At 38.1% G+C, this 18,436-nt stretch overlaps 5 protein-coding genes across 5 annotated transcripts; 2 read left to right on the forward strand and 3 right to left on the reverse strand.

The window, feature by feature from the left end:
* Nucleotides 1–6: 6 nt before the first annotated feature.
* On the reverse strand, nt 7–2,716 carry FOBCDRAFT_294024 (putative C6 finger domain protein; the record flags this gene model as incomplete). The annotated part of the gene is made up of 7 exons (XM_059611840.1): nt 7–190; nt 254–498; nt 559–794; nt 852–1,014; nt 1,079–1,241; nt 1,299–1,799; nt 1,854–2,716. 7 exons carry the CDS (start codon nt 2,714–2,716, stop codon nt 7–9), a joined length of 2,355 nt encoding a protein of 784 aa, XP_059465028.1.
* Nucleotides 2,717–3,403: 687 nt separating this feature from the next.
* On the reverse strand, nt 3,404–5,560 carry FOBCDRAFT_184075 (hexose transporter protein; the record flags this gene model as incomplete). Its single annotated transcript, XM_059608588.1, has 11 exons — nt 3,404–3,623; nt 3,683–3,859; nt 3,916–4,102; nt 4,167–4,240; nt 4,294–4,544; nt 4,601–4,713; nt 4,767–4,919; nt 4,979–5,178; nt 5,232–5,280; nt 5,385–5,477; nt 5,527–5,560. The coding sequence occupies 11 exons, from the start codon at nt 5,558–5,560 to the stop codon at nt 3,404–3,406; spliced, it is 1,551 nt and encodes a 516-aa protein (XP_059465029.1).
* A 554-nt stretch (nt 5,561–6,114) lies between these two features.
* On the forward strand, nt 6,115–7,070 carry FOBCDRAFT_224777 (uncharacterized protein). Its single transcript, XM_054704831.2, has one exon. The coding sequence runs from the start codon at nt 6,214–6,216 to the stop codon at nt 6,583–6,585; it is 372 nt and encodes a 123-aa protein (XP_054560806.1). The 5' UTR covers nt 6,115–6,213; the 3' UTR covers nt 6,586–7,070.
* A 1,143-nt stretch (nt 7,071–8,213) lies between these two features.
* On the forward strand, nt 8,214–10,369 carry FOBCDRAFT_261464 (uncharacterized protein; the record flags this gene model as incomplete). Its single annotated transcript, XM_059611280.1, has 11 exons — nt 8,214–8,299; nt 8,350–8,433; nt 8,468–8,601; nt 8,651–8,794; nt 8,838–8,899; nt 8,958–9,024; nt 9,095–9,297; nt 9,399–9,641; nt 9,691–9,821; nt 9,872–10,123; nt 10,171–10,369. The coding sequence occupies 11 exons, from the start codon at nt 8,214–8,216 to the stop codon at nt 10,289–10,291; spliced, it is 1,527 nt and encodes a 508-aa protein (XP_059465030.1). The 3' UTR covers nt 10,292–10,369.
* A 245-nt stretch (nt 10,370–10,614) lies between these two features.
* On the reverse strand, nt 10,615–11,661 carry FOBCDRAFT_274894 (uncharacterized protein; the record flags this gene model as incomplete). Its single annotated transcript, XM_054704833.1, has 1 exon — nt 10,615–11,661. One exon carries the CDS (start codon nt 11,659–11,661, stop codon nt 10,615–10,617), a length of 1,047 nt encoding a protein of 348 aa, XP_054560808.1.
* Between the last annotated feature and the right edge of the window lie 6,775 nt (nt 11,662–18,436).

An 18,436-nucleotide genomic window follows, 5' to 3' on the forward strand; every position in this document is an offset into this window, starting at 1 on the left:
AGGAAATCAATCAGAGTTCGGCCTCCCGTGGACCATAGACTCTGGGTGCTGAGGGTAAAAGGACTGGGCAAAGTCAAAACATCCGCTAAGGTCCAGGCCTGTTTCTCCGGCCGGCATGGTTTGGCCTAGAAGGATGCCTACATCAAAGTCCCATTCTGCGTCTTGGAAGTTGAGATCTGGCACTGTCAAGCTGTTCAAATACGTTGTCAACTTATGAGTCTCAGATAGTACCGATATCCAGTGAATTATTTACCTGTTGTTTATCGTATCGCCTTCATTATCAAGGGAGGCGCCCGCATAACGCGCGAGGTCGCGAATCAATTGGACCATCCAGCCACAGATCCCGGTTGTGGATATGTCGTTTGACTCCATGAGGTCGATGGCAGTTTTTAGGTAGTGCAGCAAGACAGGCTTCTCAATTGGTAGAGTCTGGTTGAACCGGGCAGCCAGCATTCGGACCAAGAATACAGCAGCTTGGCAGAGTATGAGGACTATATACTAGTATGACCGAAGTACACATTAGCAAAAACATGCAAACGTCGATCAATGGGCACTCACATCCGCGCCATATCGAACAAACGGCTCTGGACCAGACGGGTCGACTTGATTTTGAACGATGGAAATTGCTGCTTCGCAAGCTCTTGCTAGGTACGGCATCTTATCCTGCTGGCTCTCTTCATTTGCATTGGACAAGATGAGGTTTAATGAAACGGAGTTTAGGCACAATCGCGCGTGTTCTCCATAGATCGTCACCAGTTTGGTATATGTCCCCAGGGCAATAGCATCGTAAGAACCTAAACACGCAGGTTGTGAGTATCAAAGATCCAAGGTGCATAAATTGGGTAACTCACCACCCCATGTCCATTGGCGTTGCCATTCATCTAATCGCGGATTAAGGTCGGATAAAAGGGTCCAAACCCTAGTCCATACCGTGGTATCAGGCTGAGAGTCGCCTTGACAGAGAATTGATTGCAAGCGAGCGTTGCGTAGACCTGTAATCAAATCGGTAGTTATCTATTTACGAAGGGTCAGCACATATTTAAGCAAGCCAGCAGAGGGTCAAGCAGTCAATGCATACAGCGGAAAGCTCTACCAGACTAGTAACGTATGCTGCAGCCGTCAGATCAATTCGAGCTGAAGATCCCAGCTTGCGTGCCATGGCAAGATATTGTCGAGGACTTGCATGCGGCAAAGCCAACATGTGGGGTCGGCCGAACCCAAGACTAAGCGACGTATCGTACCTGGCAAACAAAGCTTAGAAAGTGGTCCAACAATGACAGGAACGAAAAGAGCCCTACTGATTAATAACCAACCAAGTGTGCCACTGTGGTAGAATGTTCTCGATTTCGCGCACATCGTTAACGTCGAGGTTGGGTGAGTTGACTAGACGTAGAACAGCAGGACTCTCAATCAAGTCGGGTATTCCAATCCGATACGCCAAGCGGGTACATAGCCCTGAAACCATCCACTGATCTGCCGATTGACCTCTGCCGCGTGGTATCCATACGGAGAGCAGCAACACAGCTTGCACATCTGCTAACTGATGCTGTTTGCGGAAAAGAACAAAACCTAGGTGTGCACATGCAAGATCGGCGAGGGCACCAAGGGATGTAGCTGCGATGGGCGGTAATTCTGATATGCCAAGCTGCGTCCCTCGATAACCAGTGTAATAACGACCGGCAACTGCAAGTATACTAGTCAATAGAAATGGTGATGAGGATCGGATTTGATCAAAATAGCCTTTGAGGTCCGTAGACGTCTGAAGGAGGGGAAAAGATGGATGGCATTTCTGAAAGAACCTACAGCAGTAAGCGGGGAGGTTAAGGGGGTGGGCTTGAAAACAAGAGACTTACAAGGTAAAAAGTGCCCTCGCTACTACCTCACTAACGATGCCTTCTGAGAGTGGTTCACTGTGCAAGTGTACCTGAGCCTTGTAGTGCGTCATACCGAGAGCGACCTGGCTCGCCGAATCATCAGGGCTGGTATTTGACGGCTTACCAGACCATGCAGTAGGGTGAGACATCAAGGGAGGGAAAGGCGCCGTATTCTTTTGCAAAGCGTCCCAACGGCTCTCGAGCCTTTCTGACGTTCTCGAATCGACAGAAGGGCTGCGGATTAATTCAGGCCTCATATCCGCCACTTGGTTTGGAGCAAGAGGGCTGGGATGAGATTCTGACGCGAACGACATTTGTGGAACCACTGCAGTTGTCTGTGCATCAGATAAAGGCGGAGTTCCCAAGCAAGGAACGTCTCTGGCTTCTTCAACTGCAGATACATGATGACTGGCGCCTGTCGGGTTGACTGACGAACCCAAACTGGGTTGATATTGAGGTTGGGATGGCGAGGCGCGCGCAGAAGACTCAATATGGACGCCTGCTGGCTGTGTACGAGCCAAGTGACTTATGTCAATTACCAATCCTGCAATTGTCTTCTCAAGCTGGGCAAGTCGTTGATTCGTTAGGGAGCTATTCTGCTGAGACTCCCATGCCCGGTTGCCAAAGTCACATTCGGCCTTAGCTCGCTGGCACCCACTGCAGGGATGGCCGCCCATACAGCGGAGCTTTTTCATCCGACATCGCTCGCATGCCATAGTAATGCGCTGTGCTCGCTGCTTGGGTGCTTGCCGATCGTCCCCAGTCGAGGTTGAGTTACGACGGCAACGCTTATGGGCCCGGGTTGGGCCCCCTGTATCTGCTGAAGGTGAACTGGCCGACATTTCATGAAAGCACACAAAGAATTGTGAGAAGTGAGAAATACTGGAAGCATGGTCAAGCCATGTGATATGACAAGTCTCTGTAGCTTCCCCGCTCTCCACCCCATAAACATTACTAGGACCAGGAGGAATCTATTACATAATCCAGCGGCTTAGCGCAAAGACTAAAACACTGGCGCGCTTGTGCTATACATCATGACTACTCTGCCTACACTCTGCCCACCCTGCAATACCGCCCTACTTGGACTTGTCTTATAATACATATTATAGAGAAGGTTATTAATTACATAATGAGTTTAAATATAAAATTTATTTCTTTAATCGCTATTGTCCTGGTTTTACAGGGATGGCCTGATGTGCCAATTAGCCTTGTAGGTATTATATATTATACTCTTCTAAGTTATTTAATATACATATTTTATTATTCTTCTATTACTAAGTAATTACTTTAATTAAAGTATTAACATTAATAATCTTTTACATTTTATAAAATTTTATATTAAATTTATTAGCAGTTAAAAACGTATTTCAAGAAGTGTCTTCAAGGTATAAAGTAATATTCATATGCTGTCTGCTACGTATAATATGCAATTTAAAAATATTTCTTTATTACAATATATATTGCAATATCCAATATCTAATATCAGCTTTAGAAGTAACCATATAGCCATTCTAGAGAGCGTTAAATAACTAGGCCTTGTTTACACTGTCGATTGCACATTCGGACACGTCCTTATCATTACCAAAGTTCGCACCCTGCTCAGAATCCACTGTCTTGCCAAGAGGACGGCCGTGTCTATCGAAATCGAAAACCTCTGACGCTTCTTCGGCCGAGAGACGCTTGGTCTCTGGAAACATGAAAAAGATGAAACAGAAGTAAAAGATTAGAATCCCGATATAGACGGCGTAACTGAAAGTATGGGTTAGTAAGCGAAAGAAAACACGTTGGTAAGGCCGTTGATGACTTACTATCGCCATGCAATATTCTTAAGAGCAATTGGATTAACAAATTGGTTAAACGCATTACCCAAAGTAGCAGTGCTGGTAAACAGAGCCATGCCTTTAGATCGGATAGAGAATGGAAGAATCTCGACAGTGTAAGAGATTGGGAGAGGGGTGTATGCTATATCATAGAATCCGAAGTAGCTGGTTTCAAAACGTCAGCCCTCAGCACTTAGGATCATGGCTTCAAATGAACTTACATGAAGAGGAATGGGATAACAGCAATGCCAAGTGCGTGCTCCTTAATATTGGAGAATCCTGCAGACAACCCCATGACCACAGCGTATGAGCACAACATGCCTGCAGTTGATGTCAAAAACAGAGGTCGACGGCCGACTTTATCGCAGTTAACAGCAGCGATAGCGGCGAGAATCAAGTTCCATAGTGCTATGAATAAGTCAGTCAAGATTCTGGAAGGCTGTTCAGCGTTTCAAAATGGGATTCGACCTACCGAGGCCTGCGTTGATCAAGGTGATTTGAACCGGGGCGGTAATTCCGACAGATTTGAGAATAGGTGCAAGGTAACTAAAAATCCAGTTAATATGCCTGCCGAGTCACGATTCTGATGACTAGCTTACTAGGTGATAATGCCATTGCCCATCCAGTTGAGAGAACATGCCAGGGCTACAAGTGTTGCCAATCGCCTTCTGTTGCCAGGGGTGCGAAGGAAATCCAGGAGACTGGCCTTTTGCTGAACCATTTCTTGCTCAATGGCTGTTTTGATTTGATCCATCTCAAACTGCACAAGTGCATCACTCTCATTGCCGTTGGCATGCAACGTGGCAAGGACCTTGAGAGCTTGTTCCTCCCGGCCGTTCTTAATAAGCCACTAGTCGACCCGATTAACTTTTGTCATCTTTTGAAGAGTTTGTCGGACAGACTTACCCGCGGAGATTCCGGACAGTATACAGTAACAATGACAACAGCGACGGGGCCAAGGACTTGAAGCAGCGAGGGGAATCGCCATCCCCAGTTTCCGGGAACATACAGGCCAACAACTACGAAATGTAAGGCAGGTCCGTCAAGTTTTACAGCAGGTCGGGGGACTCACAAGTCATCAGGGCCGCGAAGAAGATACCGAAATACGCAAATGTTTGGTAGCAGGACCCTAAGATCGGTCGAAGTCGGGGATGGCTAATCTCCTGGATGAGAACGGGGGCCGCTACTTTGACAAGGCCAACTCCAGCTCCCATCACGGCACGACCTGGAGCGAAAGAATGAGCAAAGGAGTAATCACTGCGATGAGCAAAGGCGGATTCTTACCAGCACACCACATGCCCACAGAGGAAGTAAAAGTGTTGATAAGGGCTCCAAGGACTAGAATTATATTGGCGACGAAAATGCACCATCGTCGCCCGAACTTAGTAGAGATGTAATCACCAATGAAGGACGTGAAAATCGAAGGAATGAAAAATGAGGCGGAATAAATGCCTAGCAGAGCACCGGTAGGGCTCTTAAAATAACTGCGGACAAAGTTAGAAGACCAAGCCTGGAGATAGCTGAGTGTTAAGCATACGCTTGCCATGCTGGCATCGCTTGAAAGCCAGCCAGAAGACTTGCTTGGTCTTGAGTTTGTTAGCACCTATTGCATCTAGCCGAGGATCTACATATACTAACATCCCTAGAAACACTTTGTCAGCATTTGTTAACCCAGGATAGTAAAGAAGACATACATTGGTGGCAATCACGAGGCAAAGTCCCAAACCCAAGGCTACATTTCGACGTAAACCTGCATCTTTGTACCAGGTAGGATCGGTATTGTCTAAGAGAGAATATTAAGAGACGCCCTGAGGCTGTTGAATGGAACTCACTTGAGAGTTCGTGCCACTTAACGTTGGAGGCCATTTTTGAAACAGTTTGACAAGTGATGCTTGCTCTCAAAATGGTTCGAACTCTGTTATACTTAATAGATAAAAAATTCCCCATGAGGTTCCCCTTCTAGGGTTTTTATTAGAGTCGTGCTTTGCTTTCAAACTTCATCACCGGACTGTGGCGTGTAGAGGAACCCAAGCAAGTCGGGAACCACGGGGAACAGCCGAGACACCCTTGTTCTGTTGTCGCCAGGTTGTCAGCTGAAGGGTCGGGGAAAGTCCGGAGTGTACACTCACTTGACCATTTCTCGGTTTCCCCCCGACAAAAGTAATATTATACACTAACATATCCACCGCCACTTCGCCTCTTCCCAATTCATGATTCTAAGCCCAAAGTAATCCTAGGGTCACAAGTTAAGTTCGGATCTCGGTTAGCTGACAAAGCTGAAGGTTAGGTCCGCCGCGTATAACTCTCCCCATCGTTACCCGATGGGGATGCAAAAGCCGCCAAGAGTTTTAGTCTACTTTCGCTAAATACAGTTAAGACTAATCACCGCCGAGCAGAATTCCGAAATTGAAAAAGGCGAGACTAGACTCATCGCGAGGACATTGAAAAGGAGAGGAAGACCGAATGAAACCGTAAACACTCCTCACCCCAATCATATCCATTTTCCAAAGAGCTTCGCAATGAGCCCGAACAACAAGCAGGTCGTCACTGACGCTTACCAACGAATTTTCGGTGATTTGGATGCCTCGGCAGTGGACGACTACATGAGCAAGGATTTTGTTCAGCACAATCCAACAATTCCTGATGGCCCTGCGGGAGTGAAACAACTCGTACAAAAGCTTGTTTCGCAAGGAGTACAGAAACAGACGATCGAGTTCAAACATGTGGTTGCGGAAGGCGATACTGTCATTCTTCATACACGCTACGAAATGGCAGGGCATGAATGGAGATTTATCGATATCTATCGCGTCAAGAACGACAAATTGGTCGAGCACTGGGATGCAATGATCCAATGGCCTGAGACGCGCGCAAACAGCAATCCGATGTTCTAGAATGGCCTGATCCTGGTCATGCTCTCTTTTCAGCCTTTCTATATCCCAACTCGGGTGTACTGTCGTGGACTCTACGGCGTCCTTTTGTGCCAGTGCGGTGGTTCGTTCTCGACCTAGACCTTGGATTTAATCCGTCAAATGGAGGATTTCTGTTGGAACACTGTGGCCAAGTTACAGGTAGCTGGCAAGGAGATGCGGCAGGTGGACTGTGCTCTGTTGAGACAGTGTGGCTAAGGTCGTCCGATCTGCTGATGGCTAGGATGTGGATACTATGTAAGGAGCTGTGCTCCTATCGAACATATGTAACCTACAGATAATACCAACACAATCAACCCGGTTTCTCTTCAACAGTACTAAACTGCGGTTATAATGATAATAGCAGTTTCGTCCGAAAGTGTCAGAAGACCGACGCCTCGCACGAACAAGCAACAAGCACCGTGCCTTAAGTACGGTGGGTAGGGCGACTAGGCAAATCAAGGTCATTATTCTTACGTGCAATTGATATCAAAAGAGCTGTACCCTCTTTCATACGGTTAGTTACATGATCCTGACCGGACCAACCCCTCCAGATGCATCACAACACCAACACCAAAGGATTATCACGAACTATTATCGGTGTTTTCCTCGTCATTCGGCACAAAAAAAACATCCTGACTGACTTCAATAGTGCCACTAATTACTTAATTTTCATCTGCGCCTCTTCCTTCATCAGTACTGATTTCTCCCTCGTTTTGAAAAGAGGAGAAAGGCGGCGTAACGTCAAATTGCCTCATGCCAGAAGTCGGGAACGGACTGCGCACCCCTTGCTCATGTATCATCCATCGGTGTTCACGCGCACCCAAAAGCCGAACTTCTTGGTTGCCTATAAAATGTCCATGCTTGGTTGGATCATCATTAGTAATTTGCCCTCTGCCTCCGTTCCTGGCTTGGAGTGGCTCGATATGATCATGGGCTTGAACTGAGGTGGAGTCGCCTCGGCCTTCGGACTTGCCTATGGTCACATCGATGGCTAGAACTTTGTTCCGATGCACTCCGGATGTTTAACGGCAGCCCCAATTCATCCTAATGCTTTCGATCAGCAGGGTAAAGCTTTGGCCCTCTGCCGCAGACATATAGCTGTGGAGCAATAAGTTTGGATACCCTTTAATGTACTGACACTACTTGGCTAACCCCTTTGAGCCTCAGCTTATTTCTAACGCGAGTAATATGCCCAGAGTAGCCAATCTGCATCATTTAATTGCCGTGTGAGAGCAAAAATGCACACACTGGTATACCAAAAGCGGCTGGCAGCTGAAAACGGCACACACCCGGTAGTGTTCCTCTGCGCCCCTTGCTCTCCCCTGTTGCATCCTAGGAAAGCAAGCTGGAGTTCACTCGCCTGCGCCAAGGCAGGTCGTGCATACTTGGCATAACATGAATTCATTAGCGTAGACACCTTTGATCCTTTAGGAAAAATGACCGAATTGAGGTCTGATAAGCAATTATGAAGAATACAACCTCAATTTGTAAGCGAGGGTCGTCCTTCTTGACCATTTAGGGAATATGTTCATCATAAATAAACACAAGAAGTATGTCCGTCATCTTCCTGCTTCTGTAATAAATACTAAGTCCTTCGCAGTTTAATAAGTATGATCGGTGTTTGTAGGTCATTTTACTGGCTGGCAGTTTTGGGAGTTGCTGCGTTCTGTTGCGGCGATTCTGCTCCCGGAAACTCGTCAGTTGAGGATCCTAATCTCCTACTTAACCATGCTATCGAGGCTATAGGAGGGCTGGGAAATATTTCTCAGGTAAAAACGCTAAGTTTATTAGGCCCAACGTAGTCCATCTCGATTATCAAGGGGTAGAAACGTGAGCTGACATTGGTAAGAATCTATCGTACTAGGTCTGTTCCCCAATCTATATCTGTAGATGGAACACTGGACCTCGCAGTGGTAGTTTCTGGTGGCCAGAACATGAGTTATAGCTACGGTGAATCAGCTATTAAGCAACGATTGGACAGGGTCGCTGCTCTGGCTCGTAAGAATTTCATGTCACTTGATCAGATGCATGCTCACAAATACGTCAGCTCCTTGGGTATTCGCTCGACCCAGCCTGCAACCGATGAACTACTCGTTACTCGTCCAGGGAGGCGAAGATGGATACGCTGCAGTCGTTTCGGGAAGCTACAATATATTTGACCCGGATGCTCCCCTGTCCGGCTATTTGGATGGTTAGTAACATAGGTAACAAGTTCCTGAGCTGACATTATGCAGGATTGCTGTCTGGTTATCTGTTGTTCGACGCAAATCGATGGAATCCACTATTATTAAAGACCGTATGGTTGGCTTCTGGTCCAGAACAATCTACAGAAGAGCTTATATTGTGTCTCGCAGATTTTAGAAAACAATAACTTCACATACAGTAAGGAGTATGACGGGTCAGACCTGGAAATGCCTGCAGGTACGTGAAGCTCGTCAACTTACACGGTGTTAATGACTGATCTGTGACGAGGTTCATAACCATTCCTTAGACTTGACAGTTGTCCTGGATCCTAAAACTCATTTGCCATACCTCATTCGCGGATTTGAGAAACATCCCCTCTTGGGCACATCTACGCATGACCTCAGAGTTTATGATTACATTTTAGTCGAAGGAGTCATGATTCCTCAGCATTTCAAGACGATCTACAATAGCCATCAGCTGATAGTAGACTGGGTAGTCGATGAAGTGCAGGTGAATTCTATAATGCCATCTAATTGGTTTGCTAGGCCCGAGAAAAGTATGGCCGATGACAACATCCCGGTTAATAACCACATGATCATACCGAAGTTCAGGAAAGATACACGAACTATAACTACCTCGGTCCATACGTTGGCACTGTCGACGAGCTCAAGGCGGAACAGTCGTGGTCCGATTTACCTGGAGTATGGGTCATGGAGCAGCCTGGGTATCTCTATCGGCAGATGCTGTTGGAACTGCAGGAATTCGTCGTTGTTTTGGATGCTCCCTCGCAGCAGAGCAACGACATAATCAAATGGGTAGATGATAACATACGTAAACCTATCCGCATGGTAATCGTGAGTTGGTTTTGTGGTCTCATGAATGTTAAGCATACTAACTAGGTAGCCAACCAATCACCATCACGACCATGCCATGGGATTGCCTGACTATGTCAAGGTTGGTGCAAAGGTGGTAGTGCCTGATATGGCCAAGGAATATTATCATGGCATTCCAAACATGGAAGCTGGAACGTTTACGTGAGTTTCATGCCAAAGTCCTCAGCACGGAATATGCTAATCTGCTTTAGGCGAGAGAATCCTTTCATCCTGGAGCATGATGATTTTCGAGCTGCTATTATCCATATGCACGATAACCACCATGCTAAGGATCATGTTTATGCCGTTGTGATGCCAAGTTGCGTGTCGACTAACAGCATTGTTGTCGTTTTCGAGGCCGATTTCGTCATATCGAACAAAGCACTCGATACCAACAATGATCACACAGAACTCTGGCAATTAATTCAGAATATGCAATCTCATCGCGTCTCTAAGCATGCGGAGTACGTATACTATTAGAAGAGTCAGATTATATACTAATTTAATCCAGGATTGTTTCCGTCCATGGATTCCTTCCAAGCTTACAACTATCCCCGTTACTGGAGATCACGGGGCTTGCTTACCCTGACTTCACACCGAGTGACTTCAAGTATGGCGTGTCTCGATGCTAATTCCATGATGGTTGGAATTGGTGCCGAACGCTATCGACTTTTCGCTAGCCGCTACAAGTGAATTATCAGGATAGTCTTGTAACATGTTTCATGGTTCAATACATATGTATTCATAGAACTTTTCAGTCAACTTTGGTGATCAGATAGCTTAGGAAACTTGGTGTAAATCTTGGACAAATTTTGAAAATTGAAACTTAGCCTGAGGGCTGTGTCAGCATTAGTACCTCCAGCCATAGTTCAAATGTAACACAATACGCTGGTAGGGTCTTTGAGCGTTGAAACTACTGTATTGATGACGATACGAAGTCACAAAGCTAGCTGAATTACAACGACAACTCGCCTCTCAAAGGACGTGTATCAATAGCAACAACTTTAGAGCCCTCGGTTTCGGTCCCATTGACAGGATTTGCAATTGCACCAGATGTAGTAACATAGAGGATGTCCTTATCGTGTCCTTCACGACCAAATGCTACAGACGTAGCACCAGCGACAGTCATCTCGCCCAATCCACCCACGACGATTTTCCAGGTGCCGGACACTGTATCGGCAAAGACGACACAGTTGTCGAACAAGCTGGCAGCGTATATATTGCCCTCTGCATCAAAGGCAAAGTCATCAAGGAAGCTGACTCCATTAGAGACATCCACCACAAGCTCGGGTGTAGCACCCTTAACAGGGAAGCCTTCAGAAGTCATAGGAATCCGATAGATAGAAGCCGCATAAGAGTTGTCGAAATATAGATAGCCACTATGAATGCGGATACCATTTACGCCAATGGGTAACTCCGCGTCGTCGAGGGGAACCATCTCTGGGAAAACAAAAGCCGATGTGTCAAACTTGCCAGAGACCAGATCAAGACGACCGACCAAGCCGTTAGCTGAATCAGCGACTAGAACAGTATCGGATCTGTGAGGGATTGGAACCACACCATTAAGGAAGGTGCTTTCTTTACTCATATCACTGATCTTCTTGGCCCTGACCTTAAGTCCATATCGTGAAGGTTGGAGCTGAATAGACCAGGCGCGGTAGGTACCAGTGATGGTTTTGCCGAGGGAAGAAGAGTTGCCACCGACGATGACATAATTCTCAACGTTATGCTTGTGAGAAGGAAGCTGAGTAATGCCGTAAATGTTTTGAATTCCCGGTATAGAAACAACCTCTTCGAGTGTATGTTGGCAGGTTGATGGATCACGAAGCGTGTAGACAATTGCAGAAGGATGCATCTGGGTAACCAGAAGGTCGCCATTCGGGCGCACAGCAATGTTTTCGAGCCACGTTCCGTTAGGGTTTTGTGCTACCGTCTTCGCAGGAAGAGATGCAGCCAACGCACAGAAAGGCAAAGCAACAGTAGCCAAGGCGATGGAAAACATGTTAAGATGGGACTTTGCTAAACTGTATGATATAGGTGCAAGGAAACAACTGATACGGAATGTTTGGAGGAAAATAATAGGGCGGCAGCAACGTAAGATTTTATAGCAGGTTCTAAAGTCGAAGTATCTGAAAATAATACCTGGTACCGAGTAGTACGGATCTGCTTAGAATCTTCGGTCGAACCTTGTACTTAGCTAAAGGAGCGGGCGTCCGGCAAATCAGTATTTAGGGGGAGATAATGCCGGGTGAATGCCATGGGAATGCTTGTCTTTCGCTTTGCTCCGCTTACGTTACTTTGTTTTATCTGCTTCTAATACAGGTTGGAATACTAGACGGATGATTTCAGACTTAATTTGTAATCACACGTCATGGTAGAATCATTAGCTCCGGCAATTGTTTGCTTAAGCTTCGTATTACCAATTGATAAGAGGTTGGTAAGCTGGAGTGACGAGCGTGAAGTTGTCTGCATTCGGGAAACGTAACCTCAGTCGTCTTGATCTGGCCACTAAACTGTAGTAGGGTGAGCTTAGGGTGGACTGTGGCTAATCCCTGTTGGATACGTTATTGGGGTTGCTGTCTAGTGAAAATAAGGTTAATTTTCACACTTGAGGATCAATCTAGTGCCCAAGACCTCGTTCTTCTGCTGCTATTCTATCCTTCCAGGTGTTTTCTCCTGTATTAATACATTATGAGACCTACAAAATACACGGTTCCTTTGTCGAGGCGCTACAAATAATTCGACAAACCCCGGATCTTTAGCTCTACTTCTTAATTATCCAACTACTTTGGATTCGTATCACATGGTAGGCCTGATCTTCACAGCCTCAGAGAACAACTGCAATAGTAATCTGGCTTTATTATTTGGGTAACTCTGCGGAATGAAAAACCCCTTATAAGGAAAAGAAAGGAGAAGAAAAAAGGGGGAGAAAAAAAAGAAAAGACTTAGTTAATTACTTTACTCCTGCTTATCATATTTTTCTCACCCTTAAAGCACTCTTCGTGTCACAAAAACATAAGCTTTATTCTAGAACTTTTTATATTTAAACAAGGGTGTCTCGAGCTAGCCAACCCCCTCGGGATTAATGCAATAACTTTGGGTTTATAGTATTAGTTTAACATCAGATACAGGGAAACTAGCCACCCCTAGAAACCAGCTACCTGCTTTTTAACCTAACCTCCTAGTTAATAATATCTTTAATAATTTATAACTTTATTAATTTTATTATATTAACTTATAAAATACATTAAGTAATTTAAAATAATATAATTTATTAAAAAAGATATATAAATTACTTTTTAAATAGTTTTAAAAAAAGCTTTTATAAATAAAGTTATAATAACTTATAATATTAATTATTTAATACTTTAAGATAGAATTAAAGGTATTATAATACTAAGATAAGCTTATAAACCTAAATAAAATCTCTTAGTTATTTAAAAAAGTAAATTATAAGACTAAATTATAATCTTTTATATATAAGAATAAAAATATAAAGACTTTATTAGGTAAATATATAAAATCTAAGTATTATAATAAAACTTTTATTAAACTTATTAAGGCTTTTTTTTATATTAATATTAATTTTTTTTTTAAGTTTATAAGTTAACCTTAAAAGCTATATCTAAGTATCTCTAAAGTCTAATATAATTTAAATATTTCTTACCCCTTAGTGTAATAATTGGTTTCTAACTATAGATAAACTAAGCCGTGCTAGGTTTATTATTGGCAGATTGCATAGGGTATGATACTGAGCTTATCGAAGTGTTACGTCTCTTAATGGTAGACTTAATGCTTATTAGGCTTAATTAATATAAAGAAGTTTTATTAATAGCTGGTAAGCTAGAATCTATGAAAGTGTAAATAAATATAGTCTATATACTAAAGATGGTCTTTAAGTAATTATAGTTATAGTTATAATCCTACTGAAGAGATTATGATTAAGGTTGTAATCCTTTATAGGCGATTATAGTCTAGAGTATGATTATTCTAGGGTTTCTAATGATAGGTTTAAAAAAGTAGGGTATATATAATATAACTGCAGGGTTTATAATATAATATCTCCCCTCTGTTAGGTCTTATCCTTAAGACCTATATATTATCTATTAGGCTAATCTTATCTTAGTAAGTTATAACTTAAACTTATATTAATTTTCCTAGGATACTAATATAATATTAGGTTATATAATAAAATATTTATCTAAGAAATCTAAGAAATTAATTATCCTATAAGAGGCTATTAAAAACTTATTTAAGTCTAGTAATAAGGTTCCTAAGAGGAGGGATATAACTAAGGATTATACTTTGCTTTATTATTTTATAGTTAAAAATAGCCTTCCTGCTGCAATACTATATATATATTATTTTAAAAATAAGAAGGAGTATTATTTTAATAATATTAAGAAGTCTAGCTGCTACCTTAAGTGTGTTTATTAAGGTTATTCCTATAATAGTATTTATATTATATCTACTTATATAAGTAATTTATTCTTTCTTTCTGATATATATTAACTTTAGTAGTAAATTATTTAGTAGATTAGTAAGAGAAGTTAGAGGCTTAAGAAGAAGAGGCTAGTAATAAGGTATTAATTCTTTATAAGGAGCTTATAGAGTTATAATCTTCTTTAGCTAAGATAGTAAGTTACTTATAATAGATTTATAAGATAAAAAAAAAGGTAAAGAAATAAGGTACTAAATTATTTAAGTAGGAAATATAAAAGCTTAATAAGGAGGATAATATTCTTCCTGCCTTATAGTCTTATAAGGAGTAAGTAATTAATAATCTTTAATTATTAGGCATTCCTAATGATATTAATTAGGCATTCTTAGGCCTTAGTAAGGAGTTTAATAATAATAGGCCTTTAAGGAGTTCTAAGGTTAGTAAAAGTTCTTTAGGAGTTGCTAGGTATTAGTAAGGTGTTTTAGGGGTTTCTATGTATTTTTATTTTCTAGGTAGTTTTTCTATTTTATAAGGTATTCTCTTTGGCTATTTTTTATATAGGTCTCTTTAATTACTTTTGCTTTATAGACTTTTAGTTTTAAAATTTCTTATAGTTTATTGCCTATTTTAACTTATATTATATTTACTGCTAATTTAAGTAGTAAAATATAAAAGACTAAATAAAGCCTAACTTTTAATAGTAGGTCTAGTTTATAGTTATTTTTTAAAATTTTCTATAGTATTTTATAGGGTCTAATAAACTTATAGTCTAATTTATAAGTTAGTTAGTTTATTTTAATGTTTTTTATAGCTAAGTAGATTATATCTCCTTTTAAAAAGGTTAATCTCTTTAATTATTTTAGATTATAGTAGTTTTTTATATACTTTCTAATAAATTTAAGTTTTATTTTTATTTCTTTATATAAATTTTTAAGGTTATTACTTTTAAGTATAGCAGTTAAATTAACTGATTTTTCTTATTATATATTATAATATATATTTAATATAAATTTAAAGTTAGTATAAGCTAGTATAAGCTTTATGCTTTTATTATATATAGTATTATAAGCTAATTAGGCTATTAGTAGTTTCTTAACCTAATTATTTTAGTTATAATTAATATAATACTATAAGTATTATTTAAGTATTTAATTTATTTATTTAGTTTATTTATTAATCTGCAGTCTAAATACTATTATAAGTCGGTAATTTAATCTAAGTTATGCTATAAGTAATTACTAAAATATTACTACAAATATAGGTCTTCTATCTAAAAGGATTTCTATAGATAACCTATATATACTAATAATATATTAGTAAAAAATATAAGAAAGTTCTTTTATATTTATTACTTCTCTATAAGGTAGGTAATATAAGAATTTTATAAGTTAGTTAATAATAACTATAATACTATTATAGAAGATTCTAGTTAAGGGTTCTTTTAATAAGGGTAGTTTAGTTATAAAGTCTATTATAATTAAGTCCTAAGGTTATTATACTACTAGTAGTAGTTATAATTATCTATAAGGTTTATATCTCTAGGCTTTTATTCTTAAGTATAAGTTATATTACTTAATAATATTTTTTATATCTTTCTTTTTAAAGTTATATCTTTAGTCCTTAAGTTATTTTACTATTTTTATAATACCTTAATGTCTATTTAGAGGATATAAATAAAATTTATAAAGGAAGTTATAGTCTTACTCTAATAGAGGTTTTTATTATTTAATTATCCTTATTATTATTTTAATAGGTTAGGTAAATTAATATTTTCCCTTTTAGTTAAGCTCTAGGAGCTATTTTTTAGTTTTAATTATTCTTATATTATAGTTAGGTCTTTAATTAATGGTATTGGCATATTTATTATTTATTCCTTTATAGTATACTATAGTAAAGTTAAATTTATATAGATATTTTATATAGTATAATTATTATCAGTTTAGCTCTTATATTATTATAAAGTAAGTTATATTCTTATAGTTAGTAAATACTTTTATTAGATATCTACTTCCTCTAAGGTAGTATCTAAATTCCTTAAAATAGTTAATAATAACTAGGAATTCTTTATTATAAATAGGGTAGTTAAGTTCTGCTTTATATATCTTATAAGAATAAAAAGTAATAAGATATAATATACTATTATTATCTTACTATCCTATTTATCCTCCTAGGGCAAAATTAGAAGTATTAGTTTTAAGTTTAACTTACTAATCTAGGTTAAATATAACTAGAATAAGTTTACTAGTAATTACTATTTTAAGCTTCTTAAAAGCTTTTTATGCTTTATTATTCTATTAGAATAGTTTATCCTTTTTAGTGATTTCTATAAGTAGGATAGTAGTTTTACTAAAGTCTTTAATAAATTATTAATAATAGTTAGTAAATCCTAAGAAGGATTAGGTTTTTTTTACTAATATTAGAACTTTTTATTTAATAACTATTATAATTTTTTGCCTATCTATCCTGATTTTATTATATAAGATTTTATATCCTAAGTAGGTTACTTAAGACTAATAAAAGTAGCTTTTAGTAGGTTTAATAAGTATATTAGTATCTTATAGTGCTTTTAAAACCTTATAGATATGTTTTATATGCTTTTCTTCTATATTAAAGAAGATAAGAATATTATTTAAGTAGTAAACTATAAAGATATTAAGATATTCTTAAAGTATATTTATAATTATATATTAGAATACTATAGGTATATTAGTTAATCTAAAAGGTATAACTAAATATTTAAATAATTTATATTTTATTTAAAAGGCTGTTTTTTATTTATTGCCTTCTTTAATTTAGATAAGGTTATAAGCAGATTTAAGATTAAGGGCTATAAATTATTTTTTACTAAATAGGTAATCCTTAAGTTTAGTAATAAGTGGTAATAGTGTCTTATCTTTCTTTGTAATCTTATTAAGTTATTAATAATCTACTATAAGTCTTAGCTTATTTAAGTTAGATTTTAGTATAAATATAACTATATATCCTGCTAAGGATTTTAAGGGTCTAATATATTTTTTTTATAATATATTATTTATTTATTCTCTAAGTATTTTTAACTTATCCTAAGATAGATTATAAATAAGAAAGAATTTTAGGTTTTTTTTATTTTTTAATATAATTTTAATATTATAGTTTATATATTAAGGTAACTTTATATTTAATTCCTCTTAAAATAACTTCTTATAGATATAATACTCTAGTAATATATTCTTAAGTTATTTATTAGATTTTTTTATAGTAATTTATTTTATCTATTTAATATCTTAGTTTAGTTATTTAAACTATCCTTTAAGAGATATTATTATTTATTTAATATATTTAACCTTACCTTTATAGTACTTATATTATATTTCTTTTAGAATAAGTAATACTTTATTACTCCTATCTTTACTACTCTTTTTAGTTAAAGTTTAAGATTTTATATTATAGCCTAAATTACTTTTATTATCTAAAGGGTAATCTTTATAGTTTACTTAGTTAGTTCTTTAGTTAAATTATAGGTTATAGTATAATAGCTATATATATCTAAGTACTAGATTATATTTTTATACTAGGATAATATTAAAGTTAATACCTTAGTTCTTTCTATTAATAAATACCTTAAGGTAATTAATCTTTCTAATAATATTTTTATCTTTATAGAAATAGGTTTCTCCTTATTTATTATATACTATATATAGATTATTCTTATCTCTCTATAGTAGCCTTAATTTATTAACTATTATAGGGGAAATAAAATTTATATTAGCTCTACTATCTATAAGTATACTTAGCTACTTGCCTTTAATTCTAACTCTTAGTTTTAGGCAGGTTTATTAGCATCTTTTTATTACTATTCTTAGAGCTCTTTTAGGTAATTTAGCCTCTAATTTCTTGCCTATTTATTACTTTATTATAGATAGTATATGTCTTTTCCCTATAGGTAGTTTATGCTGTATTTGCTCTTAGTATAGTTAATATTATTAGGATATTTATTTTAGGTGGCTAGTTTTTATTAGTAAGTAGCTTTTATCTTTCTTATTTTATAGTTTAGGATAATATTTACTTTTTCTTCCTTAATAAGAGGTCTTTTTTTTTCCTTTTTTAGTTTATATTAATTAATCTTATAGTTATTATTTCTCTAGTTATTAAGAGATATCTTATTTATCTTAAGATATTTCTTTTTCTTATTATATAATATCTTAGTTAATTTAACTGAGTTCCTAGTTAAGTGCTTTATCTTTGGCGATTTTAATTTCTTATTAAACTTTCTATCTCTATTATGTAATATATTAGGAGTTTTAAATATATACTAGAGCTTATTTTCTTATTTCTATATAAGCTCTTAGTTTTACTA

This window comes from Fusarium oxysporum, chromosome V (assembly GCF_013085055.1).
Source record: "Fusarium oxysporum Fo47 chromosome V, complete sequence".
NCBI classification, from domain to species: domain Eukaryota; kingdom Fungi; phylum Ascomycota; class Sordariomycetes; order Hypocreales; family Nectriaceae; genus Fusarium; species Fusarium oxysporum.